Here is a 22,106-nt window from a genome sequence, read left to right on the forward strand (position 1 = left end):
ATTTTATTCATTAAATTTTATTTTACTAACCTCAATAACTTTTAAATATGGAATAAAAAATTATATCATTATTTCTGCGAAAAAACAAAAAAAAAGATTTCCCGTCGCTAGTTTAGCGGCTTTGTTTAAAAATTGCGTACTGCGCATGCTCCATATCCCGCCTTTGCACTCGGAAGTTTCTGCGCAATGTGGACGGGGTTTGTTTTGTGGAAGAACGTGTAGCTTTACCCGAGGGACCGTCCAGGTGTGTGGCTCGTATGAGAGGGCTTTGTGTGCCGCTTTAGTTAGCGACAGCTGCCAACCTCGGAAATGTATCGGCCGCTTGTGTATATTTATGGAGGGAGTCCAGGAATCCAAGAAGTTGTTAAGGCTGCGCGCCACAGCCGTGCTGTGCGTTAAAGATACAGCTATACGCCGCATGCTGCTGAATAGACCATCGCACAGAGCTGTGCTGGAGCTTTGCTGTGTCAGACACTGAAGTGAAAGTGCTGTGTGAAATCTGGCGTTGCATGAATGTTTGATTAATGTATCCATCTTTCCCATACAACTCAGAATGCCTGGGTTTGAATTGGAGCAAGTGGATGGAGGCCAACCCATTGACCTGCCTTACGGAGAGACTGTCATTGGAAGAGGACCTTTTCTTGGAGTGAGTCATTACCACATTTTAGAGGATTAAGCTGTGTCTTAAAGCCCAACCTTTTTTTGTCTTGTGGTTCAGTGTTTGTGTTGGGCTGAGGCCCAAATATACAAGTAGACAGGTTTCAAACAAAGTTTTAAAGATGTAATTGATAACATTACATTAGATTTTGCTAGCAAAATATCTCAAAATGGAGTAAAGTAAATGAGAATTTAATACATTTTAAGCAGAATGCAAATATGTTTATTCTTTCATTTGATGGGGTCTAACTTAGGGTAGCTTTCCTAATCAAACTGCATCAAATGTACTTATAGGCTACTTTTAGACCATGGGCCATACTTTGGGCAGCCCTGTCGTAAACCATGTCCTATACTAGTGTTTTTCACCCTGGTCATGGAGGCCCAATGTCCTGTACATTTTTAGTGCTTTTCCATGCCTTAACACAGCCACTTTAACTCAATAATGATTTGTTAATGAGCTGATTAGTTGGATCAGGTGGGTTCAGTGCAGGGCAGTGGGTCTCCAGGACCAAAGTTGAGAAACAGTGTCTTGTACCCCCTTTTCAGGCCCAGTCATTGCTTGTCAATGTTTGCCCAGCAGGTCCCACCTGCACTGCACAATTTAAGGTTTTTCCTCATCTAACACATCTGATTCAGTTCAATAAGGACTTCATGATTAGCAAATGTTGTGATTTACGACAACTGTGCAGTGCAGGTGGACTGGACTGGACTGGGATAGGATCAGAGTCTAGGAGCAGGAACTTTTGATGTCTTTTACTTTCGGTTGCCCATAAAAAGCCATTTTTTGACCAGTAATTACTGTCTCTGTCCTCAAGATGGCACCACATACATTGGACTTCCACGTAACAGTGTGAACAGATTGTAAAGCCTTGATCATTTTATGTCTTGTCTCCCATTCAGCTCTGGAGAAGGAAGCAAAATCATTCAGAGTGGTTTGATGGGAAATTATGTGTTGTCGAGGGACACTTTTCTTTACACCGGTGGTGAAAGGAACCAGGGGTCACAATGTCAACACCGCAAATATAGCCAGTTCACTTACTGTGTGAAACGGCCAGTGGACTTTTCATATTGCTGCTGTCGGATCAAAACCTCATATCTCCCAAATTGTCACTTTACAGGAGACAGAAAAAACATACTTTACTTTTAATGTAAGTTCATGGAACCAGAATTTTTTCCAAGTCATTTTGGGCCATTTCTTTTAGACCATTCATCATCGAATTTACAGACAATGTAGTGAGCAACAGGCTTTTGAAAAACTGAAACACTCCAAAAATGGAGTTACGAGGTTTTGTTCCAACAGCAGTGATGTGATGTATGGAATATGATGTATGATGATGGTGAAATAGTGGAAAATCTGAAAATGTAAGGCAAAATAGTCCCCATTAAATCGCTGCACTGTGAATTGATATTGAAAACCTAAATGGTGCAGACAGTAACTGCTGCACCATATTTAAGACCAGAACCTGATCTGGAAACTATTGTAAAACAACGCCTCGCATTGTACAGTGTTTTCATAGCTGTTTTATGTAGCAACTTTCTGTGCAGTAGCTACTCAAAGTGTTGTCCATGGGCCAGAAAGTTACCCAAACCCCAACCTCACCTCCACACCAAACATATATTTATATTATGTATAGCTTCAATTCTGTGTTTTCTTTCAAAATTTGATATCAAAGTTTTGTACTGTTAAGATTATAGTGACTTCTTCTTCTTCTTTCGGCTGCTCCCAGTGTAATGTTCTAAAATACATTGTAGAACCCCCCCGGAAAAAAATTTAGACACCCTAGTTTTAGAGGCATTAATAAGTTTCTCTAGAACGGAGTATTTCACATCAAACCACTTTAAATCTGTTTTAATAATGTACTCATTATAAATTAATGATTGAAAATGATAAATTTTGCCAAAAATTTGGTGGAATTCTAATTTTAATTTCTACAATATCCTAAAACTCACTTCAGTTTGAATTAGAGGCTACCAGAAACTGTGCATGTATAAAACGTTTGGTTTGCAAATGCTAATTCCTAGCTGTAGGTGGTTGTCTAAGTTCATAACACTCCATAAAAACACCATGTTTTGACTGTACTCAATGCAATTATAAGGTTTATAAAGTATTCCTAACTTGTAGCTCACTGGCCATTTTATCAGCAACACCTACCATAAAGGTGCGCCTTCAGGTTTACTGTAGCTCATCTGTAAATGTGCTCAGCTCAGTGTATTAGCAGTGTTGCTGTGCCTGATAAACTTATATTTATGCCACCGACACGACGTTCATCAGTCAAAACCACTAGATCTGAGTCAAGACCAAGACTGGGACACAGAGAGTAAGACCAAGACTTTCAGTAGACACGTCCATGTCAAGACTAAGACCAGAAGTGACAGAAAGACTGGATTAAGATTTTTTTTCTTAATATACATACAGTTAATTGTACGTTCAGTGTTATTTAGTTAAATATGAAATGTAAAAATATGTAGTGAGAACATTATCAATTATTACTATAGTTTGTCAAACTTTGCCTGTGACTTAAAGCAGTGCTGAGGTTATTCTGTCCTTTATTCTCGAAGACGTATTTAGAATTACCACCTTAAGTCAAGTACAAGCATAACCAAAACTAAGGAAATACAGCAGCGAATGTGAAGCGCAGGGCTTCACATGTGTGGGAGCTGAAAATGGGTAGCGCCTGCTTGGTGCCATTTGCTCAGGGGTCTTTTCAAATGAAGCCTTAAATCCCCAAATTTACCCTGTCACTTGGAGACTAAACATAGTGAATATGTATCTAAACCAGCTGAACTGAGCCAGAGATCCCTGGCTTTCCTCTCTTCAGCCTGAAATCCAGCACTCGGTAGCTGCCAAACATCAGCCTTGTCATTAGGCAGGTGAGAAAAAAAACGCTCGTCACTTATCTCTGCGGGAGCTTTTGGCTGATCTTGCGCACGTCTGATCTTGACTACAATTTCTAAACCATTTTACTGCGAGATTGAGACAAGACGGAGTCCAAATAGTGTTGAGACCAAGACTGGGCTCAAGTACTACAACATGTGCTGGGAATGGTCCATCATCCAAGTAATTTTGGGTCAGTTGTGGTTCTGTGGTGGTTGTTTTCTACTGAGGATCGGGATAGAGGGGCAGCTGGTATATTGTACAGAAGTAGATGGGCTACAGTCAGTAAATGTAAACCTACAAAGTCTGCACCTGCAGTACTGTGCAAAATACAAAGGCCACCCTTCCAGTCAAAATTGACATTTTTATTCATTTTTCAGCATCAAGAAACAGAAACCTGAACTAAATCGTCACTGTTCAAGGAAATCTGTGTATCTCTATATCTGTGTTTTTGTCGATTTTTAGTTTTCTGCATCATTTCAACACACCAGCTGTCCTTCATGTTATGTATACATTTCATGGAACATGCATGGAACAATGGAAATGCTCTTAAATCACTTGGAATAAAATCTATTTACAATGACTTACATTAAAAGCTAAGAGTGGTAAGAAAAGAATGTTTTCCCCTGTCTACCACTCAGCTTCTGTTCTTTTCAGGAGACTCACTTTCAGGTTTTCAAAGAAATTGCCAAGGATATTTTTCACACCTCCAAAGTTCAGTCTTAGAAGTGGGTTGTGTTTTCTGCTTATTGCAGATCCAAATAATCCCAAACACATGCTGTGATGTTGAGGTCTAGACCCTGGGGTCTGGACTTAATTATTTAATTTAGTTTTCTTTGACTTTCCCCTTCCTTATGCAAGTGGATTATTGTGTATCTAATCACAGTAATATCTCTTAAAAATGTCCTTCATGGCTGTTTTGACTGGTAATGCAGAGTGAAGGGTGGTGTCTTTCACAATACAATGCATGGTAGGTGTCTCAAATAAAATGGCCAATGTGTCAAGATACAAGTTAGAAGTTAAGTGTATCTTTTCCATGTCTACACACTGAAATCATCTGACCTCAATCTTCTTCTCTCCCTAACCAGGTGAGTGATAAAAGGGTGTCCAGAAACCATGGTGTTTTGGAGAACGTTGATGGCCAGCTGCGCCTCAAACCTGTATGTGTTGGATGATTCACTTTTCCGCTTGCTTTCTTTGGCCGTAAGCTTGTTGTATAATCTTGTTGACGATGATGGTGCTTTGTCATTTTGGAGTGCACCCATAAGAGCGGCTGCCTTTGATGCGAAGACATCAAAAGTTTTTGATTACAAAGCCTTGCTCTTGCTTACTCTCTCTCTCTCTCACTCACTCATCTCACTCACTCACTCACTCATTTCACTCATTCCCCCCCCCCCCCCCCCCCCCTCTCTCTCAAAGTTTCCTCCCTCCATCTCAAGGATTCCCTGTATGTGTTTGCAGTGTTTTTTATGAGCATCAGTGACTGGTGGAAAAATAAGGACATGGTTGAAAGAACTATTATTTGGCCTGGCCTTAGTTTTCACTGGGCAGCAGTTGTTTTGGTACACAGTCCAATCAATAGTGTTTTGGCTTGTACACTGCAATCAACACCAGGTTCGATCTCATGACACCAAATGTTTAATCATTTTTATGTCTTGATTTATTTGTGTTATGGCTTGCTTGGCCTCTTTATCCACATTGCGTCCTGCGTATTATGGCTGTTGCATGAAATAAGACAGTAATTAATAGTTAATTAAGGCTTGCAACACTATATACCTAACAGATTGTAGACACCTGCTCATCCAGCATTTCTTTTGAAATCAAGGGTATTAACAAGGAGTTTGTCCCCCTTTGCTGCACTAACAGCCTCTGCTCTTCTGGGAAGACTTCACACTAGATGATGCTGCCAGGATTTGATTGCATTCAGACACAAGAGCATTAGTGAGCTCAGTTACAGATGTTGGATGATTAGTTCTGGATCGCTCCACCTCATCTGAATGCAGTTCCACTTCTCTGTTGCCCGATGAATTTGAGTTTTTTAAAAAAACAAATATTTAAAAAAAACTCAATAGTGAATACTGAGAAATGTCTAACTGCTGTAAGTTGCTGTATTTGCTATAACAATACTAGAAAATGACATGCTTGAACATGTTTAACTACATATAAAGTGCTGCATTTTATCCCAGGTTAGGTTGCGCCCCACGCAACACGGCACCGCTACAGCTATCACTTTTTAAAGTTAACCGTGGTAAAGTCTGATTAGAGCCGTCTTACACTCTAAAAATAAGGGTTCTAGAAAGGATTCTCCGAGGAGCCACCATTGATTTCTTAAATAATCTTTTAATTTAGTGGTTTCATGTGAATTTTTTAATGAGCCATCTGTCTAAAAGCCATGAAAACCAAGTGATTCTTCTGTTGCAACACTTCAAAGAACTGTTTTTGGCATCTCTATTTTTAAGAGTGGACTCTGAGACAGCTTACAGTTGGAACCAGACTTATGCTTTTAATGTCCTCTGCAGACACACCTGAACCCCTGTTTCATTCAGACATCTTTGGGAGCACCTTCTGAGCCTCTGGAGAAGGACCAGTGGCACTGCCTAAAGGAGGGGTCCATTTTCTCCCTCCTACCTGGGAAATATGTCTACAGAGTGCGGGTCATAACGGAGGACAGCACACTCAGGTAACTCACCATCCACAGCCGTAAACGAGTAGACATCAACTGACCTCACTGGAGGGCACAGGTTGTTCCAAAGCCATTATTTGCCTCAGTTAACTGACAAACTGAGAAATTAAACTGGCTACATATTTCTAAATGAGAGAATATTAATTTATATATAATTACTTTTTATTTATTTCTTAGTTTATTATTTTCTTCACTTTGTCTTGTCTGGTGAGTCAAAGGAAACTTTGAAGAGTCTTTTGGTCATACAGCTGTTCCAAATTTCGAAATCATTGTTTTATATAATTTAAAAGCAATTTGTATCCCAGATACATGTATGAAATCATTCTGAAATGATGCTAGTACTTAATATATTTTTCAAATATATTTCATATACACATGATCAGGCATAACCTTATGACCATCTCCTTGTTTCTATGCTCACTGTCCATTTTAAAAGCGGGCCAACAAAGTGTGCAGAGAAACAGATGGACTACAAAACTACAAAGTGTGCCTGTACAGTAAGTGGAGCTGATTAAAATGGACAATGAGCGTAGAAATGAGGTGGTCATAATGTTATGCCTGGTCGGTGTATATGTTTCAAATATTTTGTAGGATGCTCTAAAAATTAAGATGATTATTTTTTATAAATTATAGATTTCCATTAATAAAATAACAGAAGGATTTATAACATTTATTCAATTTATAACGAAGTTAACATTCAGAAAGGCGTTATAATCAAATTAACATCTACAATCAAACATTCAGAATATGGCTATAATTCAGTTAATATTAGAATGAAGTTTTAATAAAATTAATATCCAGGTTAAATTCTATTAAAATTAATACATAGAAGGAAGGTATAATAATGTTAATTACCAAAATGAAGTTCTAATGAAGTTAATATCCAGACTGAAGTTACAGATTTTGTGACCTGTTTCCATTCATTGTTACCACAGCGCTCCAGTTATCAACCATCAAACTGTCCTTTGAATTCTCCTCTTTATTTTTGTGATTTTCTTGGCTTGAATGATGATTCTGACCTGAACCTGACCTGATATAAAACGTGAGGCATCTCAGCATAAAAGCAGAGCACAGAATGCATCTTCAGCTAAGAACAGTCTCACACATCATGTTAGTCCAAAAACACAACCGTGACACCCCTCCCGCAGAAAATCCTGCTCTTGCGAAGACTCTGGGCTTCAGTGTGAGTGTGTGTGTGACATCACAACATTTTCCTGTTTGTGCTAGTAGATTGTTCTGTGTCCCTATTTTGTTCAAATCACCTGTCCTGGGCAGGAATTGGTTAATTCATGAATTAATTAATCAGTTAAATTCAGAATTTACAAAACACTCACGTAAACATTACATATTCCCAAAGGAAAGAGAAGTGACTCACGTGCATCATTTCAGTGCTTGCTTACATTCAGCTGTGGAAATATTTCTGTTTTCTCACATCTCTCACTCTCCTACTCCCACTAAGGATAAAATACATGGACCGAATCCATCTGTTCTCGCATTTCCTCACTCGTGGGAGACCTTGTTGTTTTGTCTTTTTGTTCTCTTTTCCCAATTTCATGTCCTGAAATTACGTTGTCTTTGCTTGACGGTCTGTTTTGGGTCCTTTAACTCTTGATATAGACTGCAGCAGTTGGAGAGCACTAAATGATGCTAATTGGTGCAGCTGTGCTGTCGTGACTAACTGATCCAAGATGCACTGATTTGCACCCATTTCAGAGTCATTGCATTCATAAACAGAACCCAAGAAATAAACGGCTACTTGGCTAAGTGTCTCAGAGTGGACCTTTTGTCACCTTGTTAGTTCAAGTCCAGTGTCATATTAAACACCTAAAATTCATCATATTGTCTCATTAAAAAGACAGAATTCTTTTCTTTCAAAGTACTTTTTGTCATGCAGCCTTCCTTCAAACTGTAATACCTTAAATGAATAAAAATCGTTGTTTGATTTTTGATTCCAACTGGCAATCTGCAAGGGTGTATCCTGCCTTCCGCACGATGACTGCTGGGATAGGCTCCAGCACCCTCCGCGACCCACAAATAGAAACTGCTGAGAGAGAGAGAGAGAGAGAGAGAGAGAGAGAGAGAGAGAGAGAGAGAGAGAGAGAGAGAGAGAGAGAGAGAGAGAGAGAGAGAGAGAGAGAGAGAGAGAGAGAGAGAGAGAGAGAGAGAGAGAGAGAGAGAGAGAGAGAGAGAGAGAGAGAGAGAGAGAGAGAGATTTGATTCCATCACTGTGTACCACCTGGCAGGGAATAATACACACTTAAAAATAATGGTTCTTTAAAGGTTCTTTAGTGAAGAAAACGTTTCTATATAAACATGTACACTGACACCCTTTGTATGCTTAAAGGGTTGTTTGCATGGCGAAAGCTTTCTTCAGACTGACTGAGAATGTGCTGTAGATGGTTCTATATAAAAACTTTTGAAAAGGGTTCTGTGTAGCACCAAAAGGGGTATGTCTGTTGTCACAATGTAAGGCTTGTTACAATAGAAGAACCCTTTTTGGTGCTATATGGAAGCCTTTTTGAAAAGGTTCCATACCTACATTGGCTAGCTAGCTAGCTGTAAAACATGAAGAGTTTGAGGTTTTGCTTTTACAAATCACTCTGATGAATCATCTGTGGGATGGGCTTGAACAACATGTCTGTTCTATGGCAGCTCCACCTTGAAACTTGAAAGGATGTGCTCTTAAGTCTTGGTGCCAGATTGCACCTTTAGTGCTCTAGAGTCCTGTAGAGTCCTGCTCAGGTGGTTCGGAGCTGGTTTAACAACACAAGGAGGACCAACAATATCATTGGCAGATCTTGATGATATTTGGGCTCGTTGTGTGTCATGTTACTAATATAGCAATTGTCATGACAGATGCCATGATGCATGATGTGTGATAACATATATCACAGGCTGATTTTTGGTAAGTGTTCTGTAGTTAGCAGTCATTGCATTTAACATTATGGCATCATGACAATCACCGAAAATGGTAATATGATGCTGTTGTATTACTGGCAGCGTGTTCTAAACATACTCCAAGGCATATCAAAAGATATGTAGCAGTATAATCGCAATACTAGTGTTGTTTCTATGTTGTGCAGTTTTATCTCCTGTGTTACTTTGTTTTAGTTGCGATTAGTTGGGAACGGAGAATTAAGTCCTACAATGCTTGTTTCTCTGTGTGTGTCTTTATCTGTGACAGCAACAGCCAGGGTTTTGAAGAGGAGACGCAGACAGAAACAGAGGAGAATTCTAAGCCTTCCCGAGTGAGTCAGGAGACACAAGAGTACAATCCTCAGGCCAAGAGCAGTACGCCTCTCAAGACTGAATCGGCACAAACAGCCCCAGAGGAGGAGGAGAAGGATGAAGACGCACACAAACCTGACCCTACCTCCTGCGGCCAGGTGGGCTTTACAGCTGACCCTAATTCTAACTCATTCTGGCAGTATTGATGAAGTCAATGTCAGTGTTTGTTGAACATATCACGGTATTAGATTTTCATTCTTCCTGCTTGTCTGTGCTAAAATAATGTGTTTTTCTTGTTGTTGTTTTGACTGTGCTGTTTATTTCTGTTTTCCTCGCTTAGAATTACACCAAAGGGAATCAGAAGGCACATTTCCAGAAAGGAAACTTTTTTTTTTTTTTTTTGTATTTTATGTGTTTTCAGCTGTTCTTTCACACAGTATCAAACACCCAGTAAATAACAAGCATTTCAGTTACCTTTCAGGCCTTTGAAGCCATGAGTAAACATAGGTAGGAATAGCAAATACATTAATAAAAATAAAATCGCAGTGCTCCATCTCCCCACTCTGAAGATTACTGTAGAAACCAGTTATCTAGCATATCCTGCCATCTGGCATTTCACCGTCTACAGGCAGAAAGCTCTTGCATTTGCACTTTTAGAAATGTATCTATGATTGGTGAGCATGATGCTGCTTGTACAAACGAGTTGAAACGAGGTATGAGTGTGTCTGAGTGAGTGAGTGAGTGAGTGATGGTAGGAATGCATGCTTTATTATTATTTTTTTTTATTTTGTTGTATTTTATATTTAATTATATTTTTACATACTTTATTTTATGCTCTGCATGTGAATGTCTGTCTGATACTGTGCACTGTGAGCTCCTGTAACCAAAACCAAATTCCTTGTATGCGTAGCACACCTGGCCAATAAAGCTTGATTCTGATTCTAATATTTCACACTATGAAGTCTATAATATGGCTATATAACATAATGGGCATGTACAGGCAGAAAAGCCAAGCGGTATTCCAGATATTTTAGAGATGGCAACACAACCTTATATTGATTTTTTTTTTTTTTTTTTTTTTACCTCTAAAAGGCCAAATTTAGCAAAAGGTCTCCATATTATTTGACCTTCTAAACCACAGGATATGTTTGAGATTGATGGTAACTTTCCTAGCAGTAATTTGATGGATTACCTCATATACCATTTTCCAAGAGGACGATACTTCAGGAGCTTCCCACATTCACTGGATTAATGGTTAAAGTGTTTGTTTTGAAGAAATGAATACTTCCAAATGAATTTATAATAGTCAAGATGTTGGAATAGTTCCTTTTATTGTTAGGTTTTTTATTTTTATTTTTTTTTTTTTTAAGTTTTTGAATGTCTCTCTCTATGTGTGCAGGCTAATGATGTGTCCAGCCCTGCTAAAGCAGTTGAGTCTGCCCCTCTGACTCCTCAGAGGAAGAGAGTTTTACCTGCCTGGATGACAGCCGCCACTCCTGCAGCCCAGAGCCCATCGACAGTGAAAGGTAACATTCCCATGACAACTGTTGCACGGCAATGGTGCAGTGTTCCTGTGGACAGATCACTTAACTATCAGTTGCCTGGAGCACAGTTCCAGTGGCAACGTGCTTATGAACCAGCATGCACTATTAGTAATGGTGATTAGGGAAACAAACTGGCCACACTTGGCCTGGTAGAGAGAGGGAGAGAGGGAATATGAATGGTCTCTAATGGCAACAATCAGCAGCTTTGATCTTATCATAGTAATTATTCTGTTATGAAACGGAGCTAGACCTGTAGCTTCATTTGGATTCTGGATCACCTCTGCCATCTCCACACCTGCTTGGCTTTTGGTTGCTAATGGTAACAGCACAGGTCAAGCCACACAGCACCCCATATTCTGCCCATTGGACCCATTCATTCACTAATTTATTGCTATAAAATGCTATAATATTGTTGTAATTTTGTATTATACATATTCTGATGTTTGATTCACTCATTATACACATTTTCTTTTGACCTTCCTCGTCCTTATGCAAGTGTATTATCATCTCCTGTCTCGTCTCCTTAGAATTGTCTCCTGAAATGAATAGCATACTTAATGGTTTTTGACTGGAAATGTAAAGAAATGAGCAGTGTTATCTGACTCTTCATCTGCTTTATATTAAGAAGGAATCCATTCAGCGCTTACCTTCAGTATTAATACATTAATACATCTCATTAATATTTATTGAACATTTCATGTCTTATTTAAATGTATTCTGATGCAGTGGACTAGCCAGCGTGTGCTCAGATTACACCTTCAGTACAATGACCGCTGGTCTCCACATCATTTGGATTTAGTCTTGTGTTCAGGTGGGTGGTTGAGTGCAGTACCTTCATCTGAGGTAACGGGAAACTTTTTTTTTTTTTTTTAATCATTACTGAATATCAACAAAACCTTCAAACAAAATCAAACAGTCCTTTCTGTAAATGTAAGTAAATGTGTTCATTGCTGGTTTAGGATCTAGTTGATCTTTTCATGATGGCTTAACTAAGTATTATTTGTTTGTTGATGTTTATTGATTCCAAAATTCAGTCATCCCCTAAGGCAGAAGTGAATGGTACTATTACTGTGCTAATTTAATGATAAAAATGGATATATATTGTTTGGTTTATGCTCAGTTGACTTTAGGTGGTAATGTTGAATTTGTTTTAGAGAAGAAGAGATGGAGAACAACCTCAACCATCATTTATTTCCGAATGTCATAATGCAAAGTTGGGCAAAGATGATAATTTAATAATAATAAGTAATAGTTTTGGGCTTTATATTATTTAATGTTATATATAAATGTTTCTTTTTTTTAATATTCTTTAAAAATCCCAATCTGGTCTTGATCTTGACTCAGACTGAACTACTACTGTGTCTCAGTCTTGGCTCAGGCTTATCTCTAGTGGTCTTGACTACAGCACTACTTCACCGTTCTTCACTGCTGGCCTCTGCGTCTGTCTGGTTAGATTTAGTGCCCCCTTCGTTCTAAAATGTGGTCTTTCGCATGAATTCTCCTTAAGTATGATTTATCTGTTTTATCTTGGTATGTTCTTACGGAGCACTTTATTTGTCATGACCTTTTTCGTGACGGATTTGTTTTATTACACCAGCACTTAGACTCGGTGGAAACTGGCTGAAGATAAATTGACATAAATTGACGTATACCTTGTGGTGTGTTGCGCGCTGATAAGATCTCAGTCTGACGGTATTGGCTATGTTAGCTGCCTACATTTCTCATACTAAACATGAACAAAAAAGGCCCAGCTGTGTTACATTAGGTGTAATGTGTGTGAAGAATAGTACAGCTTAAAAGCAACTCCAGAGCATCGTACCTTTTGTACCCCTCTCCCCTCACATTGGGATCTGGCAAAGTAAAGTAAGAGTTTTTTACAAATTTGTATTACAGTTCCTAATTTAGGAATTAAATCTTATCCTACAGCATCTTATCCTGTCTTAAGTTGCACTTAGAAAAATGAAACTCTAGATTTACTGAAAATCGTTAGTGGTTTCATACAGCTGTGTTAGGCATCTTATAGATGATCAATTCAGTAATAACTACTCAGTGAATTCAAATAAATCGCACACAAGTTTTTATTAACTGGACTGATCTTTTTATGTATTACTTCAATAACTTAATGTAATTCTGTTTTTCTAAATAAAGTAGAAAAATAACTTTTAAACTTGTAAAAGAACAAAATTTATACAAATAGGTTTAAATTAGATCTACATTATTTTGTTATTACTGTGCTCAGCAGTTGGGTACATGTAACTTTCATTTACACCCAGCAACAGTGTGGCTAGGCAGTTAACTGTGGAGTGTAAGAAAGATGCACATGCAGTGGAATATAGGCCAGGAGGGAGTATAAAAAGTAAAATAATATTCAAATAGATGATGCCATCTTGTTTACTCAGCGATATTACATTGACCAAATAAACACTTATGAAGTAAATCTGACAAGTCACTTAATTTCATTGGAACAACAAAACTGACTGAGTCTCAGTATCTTACTTGCATTTGTGAAGGAAAAACAACTAAAGAGAACTGATTAAAACCAACAGAGCGGTTTAATTTTTGTGAATGTAGGAATTTTTTAAAACTATTTAATCAATAATCAGCTGTTATGTCTTTTATCATGCAACTGACAATACAGCACAGCTGAAACGTAATCAAAATAATGTATGAAATGTGAGTTAGTTAGATGGACTGCTGCCATTACTGATGTAAATATGCCAAAACTAACGTGCGATAAACTAGAAGGTAAGTGTATTGTGACAGAGCTTAGTGCTGTTTATCAGAGACAATGTCGCTCCCCAGTTTATTCCTCCTAATAAACAGTAACACCCCGTCTTCTCGTTATTTAACCCATATTTTATCTGATGAGTTTTCAGCATTAACTCATAAAGCCAGTAGGGGGAACAGTGGAGGAAATGGCCTGCTGTGTTTGGGATGAAAAAAGAAACGGCTCAACTGTTTTGCAGTATGAATAAATGTGATATCATTATGCTAGTTATAGTGAGCTTGTTTTGCTGACTGTTTAGTTGCTGAAAAATGATAGAAGCAGAAGTTTAAAACAGAAGCTGGAACACTGTTGGGCTTATAAAGTTAGGACTGATTGATTAGTAATAGCGGCTGTTCTAAATTCAACTAACTGAAGATGTCATGTTGACTAATCAGATCAAATAAAATCTCAGGATTTGAATATTATACATTTCTGTAATACAACCTCATGATAACAAATTGAGTGCACAAAATAGAATAAAAAAATCTAATATACCTCTAAAAAATATATCTAAAACTGAAAAGCAATATCAGGGCATAACAGCACTTAATTCATCGTTTTTGTTGCCTCTTTCACACTTATGCACGCACGGTGCACGTGAGAACATATCTACTGTCAGTTATGTCTTAAATGGTATTTGCATAATTATTCCCAGTAGTTGACCAAAGACCAGGTGCAATCCCGAAGTCACCTGTTGTTTCCCTCACTGTTCTCACTGTTAGAATCAGCTTTCCCTGTAAACTGAGATTTAATATGTAACTTTATTACAGTTTGTGAGGTTGAGACAGTTGTTTTGTCACTTAGATTCATTTAGCCTTTAATGTAGAGTCATTTCTGGCCGTGTGAGTAAAGCAGCAGAAGGAACATGTGCTACAAAGAGAAATCTACCCTCTAAATCATATTCACTGGGTTATAAAAGACTAAACCCGGCTCTAGAGCAGGACAAACACTATGGAAATCTAATACACATGACCGCTGGGTTTAAATGTGAATGTGTACGTGTGGAAAGGACATTGCAGCTGCTGATTTAGGTCAGGTACAGGTTCTGCACAGGCAGCTCCTATTAGTGCTCTGACAGACAAGTGTTTGCACACGCACAGGATGATAAGTACTTCACCCTGGAGAGAATCGGCCACCGTATATCAGTGTCTGGATCGCTGCTGTACTTCTCTCTCACTCTGCTCTAATGAAACACCTGTGTGACTCATTAAAGCAACATTAAATTCACCTCACACTGTCAAGCGCTGATACCGGTGATGATCTGGTCCTTTTCATTTCTCTTAAAGGTGCAATAAATGGCAGTAAATAACCTTGTGTGGCTGACAGTGACTGAATCGTAATGAGGACCGGTTGTTCTGTTCCATAAGAACAGATCCTTATTCTTATGTAGCTTGTTTTAATTGAGCTATTTCGTTTTTTGTTCTCTTAAAATTACAGCAAAGGGAACCTTACATGGTACTGTAAATGCAAACCAGACAGAAAAGGCATTTCTGGAAATTAAGCCTACAATTTATTTATTTTTATGCATTTTAAACTAAATCTTTATAGTACCTGTATGCAGTGCTGACTGCTGCCTCATAGTGCGCACACACACACACACACACACACACACACACACACACACACATACACACACATATTTTCAAAGCCGCAATTTAGCATGTCCAATTGGCCTGACTGCATGTTTGGACTGCGGGAGGAAACCCACACAGACACGGGGAAAACATGCAAACTCCACACAGAAAGGACACTGGTCGCTGAGCTGGGGACTCGAACCCAGGCCCTTCTTGCTGTGAGGCCACCGTGCCTCATAGCATTTGTTCATTATTAGTAACGTTACCTTTTTTTGGTGCAAGAGGGGCGTGTAAGTGTCCTTTAATACCAGGCAAATTGCACAATAAGGATCTGTATTCAGTAACAGCATGCCAATGCAAACACATTTTATTCTTAGGTTATAGAAGTGCATAGAAAATGTTTGGACCTGCCTTGATGTTTAAAGAATTATTACAAGGTTTTCAGCAATGCCAACGCAGCTCACCAGCTGCTGTAAGTTCAGAAGTGTCGACAAAATGTTTTCAATACGTCCTGCACCGCTCTGCACCTCATTTTCTTAATTATTTAAGGTTGCAGTAAACAAAAGGAAACAGTGAAGCATGTCAGCACACCATTGAGGTAACACATGCACCATTTAAAGTGGAAAGGAAAGGTCTAATAAGAAGCAGGCGAATACGAAGCCAACCTAAGCCTCGTGAAAAGAGGAGCAGAATGTCCAACTACCCTGTAATGAATACCTGGTTGCTTTTCAAGGAATTGAAAAAGAATTTGATAATGATTCCTTTTCACATGAATCTGACTGCGCTAATAATTGTCCCAGGGCTTTTAATACTCCAAGTTTCCACTCAGCCGTCACTGTGTTGAAATGGGCTGAATGTAAGATGTGTTGAAACATTAATCATTAAGGTATAATCTTTTTTTAGGCTGTATCTGTAAGTACTTATAATCTACTAATTTCACATCGCAGTAGTCTGTAGCTACTCGAAAAATTGGTTAAACTACATTTAGCACAGTTCAGGCTCTACTAAATCTCTTTAACATCAGCTCTGATGCTGTTTAGGTTAAATTTAATTGGAGTGAACTCCATCAACATCAGACTGAAGTTGAGAGTTCATCAGTCTTTATATGAAATATTCCTCAGTTGTGGCTCTTTGAAGTACTCACTTGTGTTATTAAGGAGGAGATATGTTGTTAGATTTTGAATATGAAGAATGTTATTGCTGTCATTTTTTTTTTTTTATAACTGTAAACATCTAAGGCAGTCATGTCAACCTGGGGACCTTCCAGATGAAATTGCTGTGTTTACCCTCATCTAGTCTGAATTCTGGTCATAAAGTCCTAATTAGATGATGAGCTCAATCAAGTGTGTTTAATGAGGCAGTGCGCTGAAGTCTCTAGTGTTTTGGCCCATGAGGACTGAAGCCTGACATGTGTTCTAAGGGTTATTAGAGCAAGTCCACCAATTTTTCAGAATTTTTATTAATTGTTCTAATGTTTGACATTCAGAGTGGTTTAATGTGAAATGTTCCAGTCTAGAGAAACTTATGAAACTTGTGTGGTGAACCAGATGTTTGAGGAATCTGAACACCTCTGAAAGCTTTGTCACAGAAAGTTATTACATGTTCTATTTACAAATGCACTTCTTGATGCCGGAGATGTTAGTTTTGGGAGAGTTTTGGTCTAAAAGGGATTTTTAAAAGTTATTTATGGCAGGAGTACCTGCACGGTATTGAAATGCAAAACAATCCCCAAAGAAAACAATTTTTTACTTTTATACTCATTATTTCATTATCATTAATGTTACATATAAAAACTCAGAAGACACCTGTAGGTTTTGTTTAGTACATAAAATGGATATATTTTTGTTGTTGACACTGTGACTCCTATTTCGCCAAAACTGAAAAGAAAATTGAGACTTTATTATTTTTTTCTACAGTGAATGATTTCACATCAATCCAATCTGAATTACTTTGCTTATGGCTGTGTCTGAAACATAGTAAAGCCTGCCTACTCATACAGTAATCTGCGGCTGGAAGGCCTGGAAAGGCTGTAAAAATCTAATGTTTGTATAAAACGCTGCCTGCTGAGGTTCCTTCACTTGGCCGTTTTGAAAGCAGTGTACATGCTTCCTACACTGTCTGCATTTCATATTAATCTTTTGTGTCAACACAGATTTGATTAGAAAAAAAGTAGCAGAAAACCTCAGCACTGAACCCAGTGGACACTGCCTCTAAGACAGCTCTTTCACTTTTGGATAGTTTTGGCCTATATCTGAACAATAAATCCAGAACTGGACCCCTTGGTCAAGGTGGCTGAGACAAGGACATTACACAAATTGCTCACCATTATGGAGGATGATGGCCACCTTCTGCACACCATCGTCATGGACAGGAGGAGCATGTTTAGTGGCAGGTTGCTGTCACAGAGCTGCTCAACTGACAGATTCAGGAGGTCCTTTGTCCCCAGAGCCATCAGGCTCTTCAACACTTCCCAGGGGGGCCAGCAGAGAAGGGGTGGGAGAGAGGAGGACTGAATCTGAATCTCATGCTTATCTTGTGTTTCTCTATTTATCTGCACATATAGACAGCGTGCTGCACATATTGCTCTTTCTGCATACCTCATTGCACATCTTGCACATCTGGACACTTTATTTGGTACAATATATGCACATATTTATTTATTCATTCATTCAGTGTGGTCATTATATACCATTGTCTGTAAATTCTTGTACAGTCATTATTGCACTGCATCTCTCATCTCAGGTTATAGATATTATCACAGATTGTTGTATTTTTTTCTATTTGTATATATGCCTGTAGATAGGATCTGGTATATCTATCCTTGTTATATGTCTACACCCTTGTAATGGTTACTGTACAGTGTTGTGTATCTGCTACTGGCTGCTAAATTTCCTTCGGGATCAAAAAGTGTCTGAAAAATGGGTGGAATTCCCTTTAAAGGAGCCATCAGTGGCGTATTTATGAGCAAAGACAAATGACTGATTAATGTGATCCTAATTACGTGATTAGAAATGTGACTTAATTCCCTTATTCGCGCTCCTGTTCTTCTCTGCAGCAGCTACTAAGCGAGCTCCAGCACAAGCTTCTGCCTCGAAGGCAGCTGCAGCTCAATCTAAACGAGCCACAGGGCCCAAAAGGGCAAGAACCAAGAAGTCTTCATCAGGAGATGAGGAGGATGAAGACGACGAAGAGCACATCAATGTGGAACAGAAGCCCAGAAAGAGACCGAAGAAGTTGAACAGTGACACAGAGGAGAGCCAGGTACACTTAGAGCTAAAGATACAGTTGTACTGTACAAAAGTCCAAGACAGCCATGGAAAATGGCTAAAACTATTAATATAATTGCAGCTAAACATAAATATGGAAAAACCACAGGTTTGGTTTCTGACGTCTTGCTGTACTCCAGCCATCACATGGATTTGTTGAAATCTATGAGCAGTAAGCTCAGATGATAATAATTTGTTTAAATTAACATTTATTTTCCGCATCATATTTGAGTAAATTATATAATCATGACTCACATTCAGAAAGTAGAAGAAAGGATGTACTGGTGTCACCGTGGCTACCTATATATGAAATAAGTGCTGTTAAGTAATGAGTGGTGGAGAGAATGGAAGGTGATTAAATACAAATATGTGAAATATGGAAGCTTGTCCAATTCTCATCATTTAAATATAATCACCTGAAGACCTTCAGCCAACTCTACCATAATCAGCTCTGCAGCCTCAACAACACATGCATACCAGCTGTGTTACAGAAATATCTCACAAGGCGACTTTGTGGCTTCACTACAGTGTTGAAAGGTTTTATACTGTTGTAAATTTTATCCATGTCATTCTGTCTTTACTGTCTCTGCTGGACTTGGAAGTCTCAGTCTTTCACATACTGCTTTTCTTCTGATGGTGGGAACGCTGGCTCTGATGGAAGTTCTCCAGTTCTCACCATCCACAGCAAAACAGGTGCATGAGCTGGGCTTAATTTGTGCCTGAACAAGCCAGATACATTATGGACCCAGCACCTATTTTGGAACTGTGTTTTTCAGAGTGTGTGGTTCACCATCTCATACCTTTGGGATGAGTTGGAGTGATGTTTGTGATCCAGAGCCAATTAGCCAAAGTCACTGCTAGGGTAACATGATGAAATGTCACTATTGCTGTGCTGAGTGAGTAGAGGCTGTTACTGCAGCAAATGAGGAACATTCTTCCTATTAATACCCTAGTTTTACAAGAAATGTTGGATTTTTGGTTTTATAATATACGAAGTAAGAGTGGAGCTTGATTACTCCTCAGATGAAAGAGTTGTTTAACTGATGGTGACAGTTTTGGTGGTCAACCAGGTCTTGCATGTTTGTTGGGGGTCCCACTTTTTCTGTATGTTTTAATCAATTTTTTTGAGCTACACTTTTGAAAACTCGTATTTTCCATATGCAAGTGGATTATCTTATATGTAATCCCCTCAGAAATATCCAACCCTCCATACTTGGTTAACTAACACCAGACACAAGCCTAACTGGGATTATCCTGGTTGATTTTGAAGGTGACAGAACTGACATCTGCTTAGGCATGTTACAGTTATCCTTGTGCTACAGTGTTTTTGAGCAGCAGGTGATTAAAGCTTTGACGTTTCTAACAGGATCAAGCTCCCGCCCCAAAATCAAGCCAAGAAAGGTCACTCGAAGACAGACTCAGCGAAGACTCTGAAGAAGAGAGGAAAGGAAGAGCAAGTAAGAGAGCAGAGGCTGCTCCGAAGTCCAGGGCTGGAGGCTCAACGGCAGAGGCAGGAGACTCTGGAAACTCAGAGGTCAAAAAGCTGCTATCACAGAACGGAAAGCAGAGCAAAAAGACCAGTTCTTCGGAAAACAGCTCCAGCAGCAGCAAGCCCAGAGTTAAGTGCCGGACACCATGTCCCTATGGCACCTCCTGTTACAGGTACAAAACAGATAAAGCTGTAGTTCAGTAAAAATTCTAATTTACACAGCTTCATAATACAATGAGACTTCAAGGAAAACTGTGCATCATACAGTGTTAGAAACCATACATGCAAGTTTATTTTTTATGTTTTTGGCTATGTAGGGTAAGTCAGAAGTGCCTGATCTTATATGCAAATGGCCAAGCTAGCATTCTAATCAAACGTGCACACCTTTAATTATATATATATATATATATATATATATATATATATATATATATAATTGTTATTTTTATTGTCATTGTGGTCTTTAAAACTGAACAAAAACCTGCAGCCACACCTTCTTTTCCTTGGGGAAAAAAGCTGAGTACCCCCTGTGTGTGTGGGGACGCTAAAACATTACATCCATGTGCATTTATTTATTATAATTCAGTTCAGTTCAAATGTATTGTAATGTAATACAATACAATACAATACAAATGTAAACAAAACAATATAACCACAGTGTTAACCATTAATTGGTAACATCTCATTCCAAAATCGCTCATACAGAATTGGTACCCCTTTGGCTGCTGTAACAGCCTCCGCTCTTTTGGGAAGATTCTCCACTAAATTTTGTAACATGGAATCACTTTTATTCAAGCACATAAGAGTTAGTCAGGTTAAAACTAATGTTGGGTGATTTAAGCTTGACTAGCAGTTAGCTTTCCATTTCATCCCACAGGTGTTGGATTGGGTTGAGGTTAGGGCTCTCCGGAGGCCAAATGTTCTTTCACACAAAGCCATTCCTTTGTTGAGCTTGCTTTGCACATGGGTATAGTCATGCTGAAACAGGAAAGGAGCCTCCCCAAAGTGTTCCACAAAGTTTTAATGACACTGTTTACTAAAATATCACTGGCACATTAAAATTTGTTTTTACTGGAATTAAAGGACCCAGCCATTTTACTGCCAGCATTTGTCTAAATAGCCTGAAAACACAAAGTAGGAGTGTCTGCATACAATCCTGTTTCCAAAGAAGTTGGGACTTTATGCTAAATGTAAGGAAAAACATAATGCAAGTCATTGAAAGTTGTACAGTGACAACATATCAAATGGTAAAACTGAGAAAATTTTGAATTGGCTGCCAGCAACATGTTTAAAAAAAGTTGGGACGGGGGCATGTTTACCACTGTGTTGCATCACCTCTTCTTTTAATGACACTTTGTAGGCATTTGGGAACTGAGGAGACCTTTTTTTTTTTTTTCCCCATAACTCACCAAATATTTTCAGTGGGTGACCGGTCTGGACTGCAGGCAGGCCAGTTTAGCACCAGGACTTTTTTACTAAAAAGCCATACTGTTATAATACATGCAGAATGTGGTTTGATATTGTCTTGCTGAAATAATTAAGGCCTTTCCTGAAAAAGACATTGTCTGACTGGCAGCATATGTTGCCAAAACATGTATGTATCGATCAGCATTAATGATGCCTTCACAGATGTGCAAGTCACCTATGCCATGTGCACCTTCAGTCCATCTTTTATGAGCTTGGGTCCAGAAAAGGTGGTGGTGTTTCTGGATCCTGATTATATGTTTTCTTCTTTGAATGGTAGAGTTTTAACTTGCATTTGTGGATGCAGTGATGAACTGTGTTCACAGACTGTGGTTTTTCTGAAGTGTTCCTGAACCCATGCAGTGACACTGCAGAATAGTGTCTGTTTTTATTGCAGTGCTGCCTGAGGGTCCTAAGACAACAGGCAGCCAATTTTCGGTATTGTTCCTTGCATACAGAAATTTGTTTGGATTCTCTGAATCTTTTAATGATATTGTGTGCCATAGATGGTGAAATGCCCCAATTCTTTGCTATTTTATGTTGAGAAACCTTATTCTTG

General features: G+C 38.7%; 1 protein-coding gene across 3 annotated transcripts in view; it reads left to right on the forward strand.

Annotated features, from left to right (window-relative positions):
• Positions 1 to 22,106, forward strand: part of aplf (aprataxin and PNKP like factor) — a 33,716-nt gene that overhangs the window by 688 nt on the left and 10,922 nt on the right. The window contains exons 1-8 of one of the 3 annotated variants that reach the window (XM_017720582.2): positions 153 to 244; positions 553 to 646; positions 4,621 to 4,692; positions 6,052 to 6,212; positions 9,400 to 9,601; positions 10,843 to 10,969; positions 18,384 to 18,589; positions 19,961 to 20,256. In XM_017720582.2, the coding sequence (XP_017576071.1) occupies positions 554 to 646; positions 4,621 to 4,692; positions 6,052 to 6,212; positions 9,400 to 9,601; positions 10,843 to 10,969; positions 18,384 to 18,589; positions 19,961 to 20,256 (1,157 nt within the window). In that variant the 5' untranslated portion in view covers positions 153 to 244; position 553. Of the gene's footprint in view, positions 1 to 152; positions 245 to 552; positions 647 to 4,620; positions 4,693 to 6,051; positions 6,213 to 9,399; positions 9,602 to 10,842; positions 10,970 to 18,383; positions 18,590 to 19,960; positions 20,257 to 22,106 lie in introns of those variants that run through there. The other 2 variants (XM_017720583.2, XM_037543622.1) reach the window with 2 other exon arrangements.

Source organism: Pygocentrus nattereri, chromosome 12, assembly GCF_015220715.1.
Source record: "Pygocentrus nattereri isolate fPygNat1 chromosome 12, fPygNat1.pri, whole genome shotgun sequence".
In the NCBI taxonomy this organism is placed as follows: Eukaryota; Metazoa; Chordata; class Actinopteri; order Characiformes; family Serrasalmidae; genus Pygocentrus; species Pygocentrus nattereri.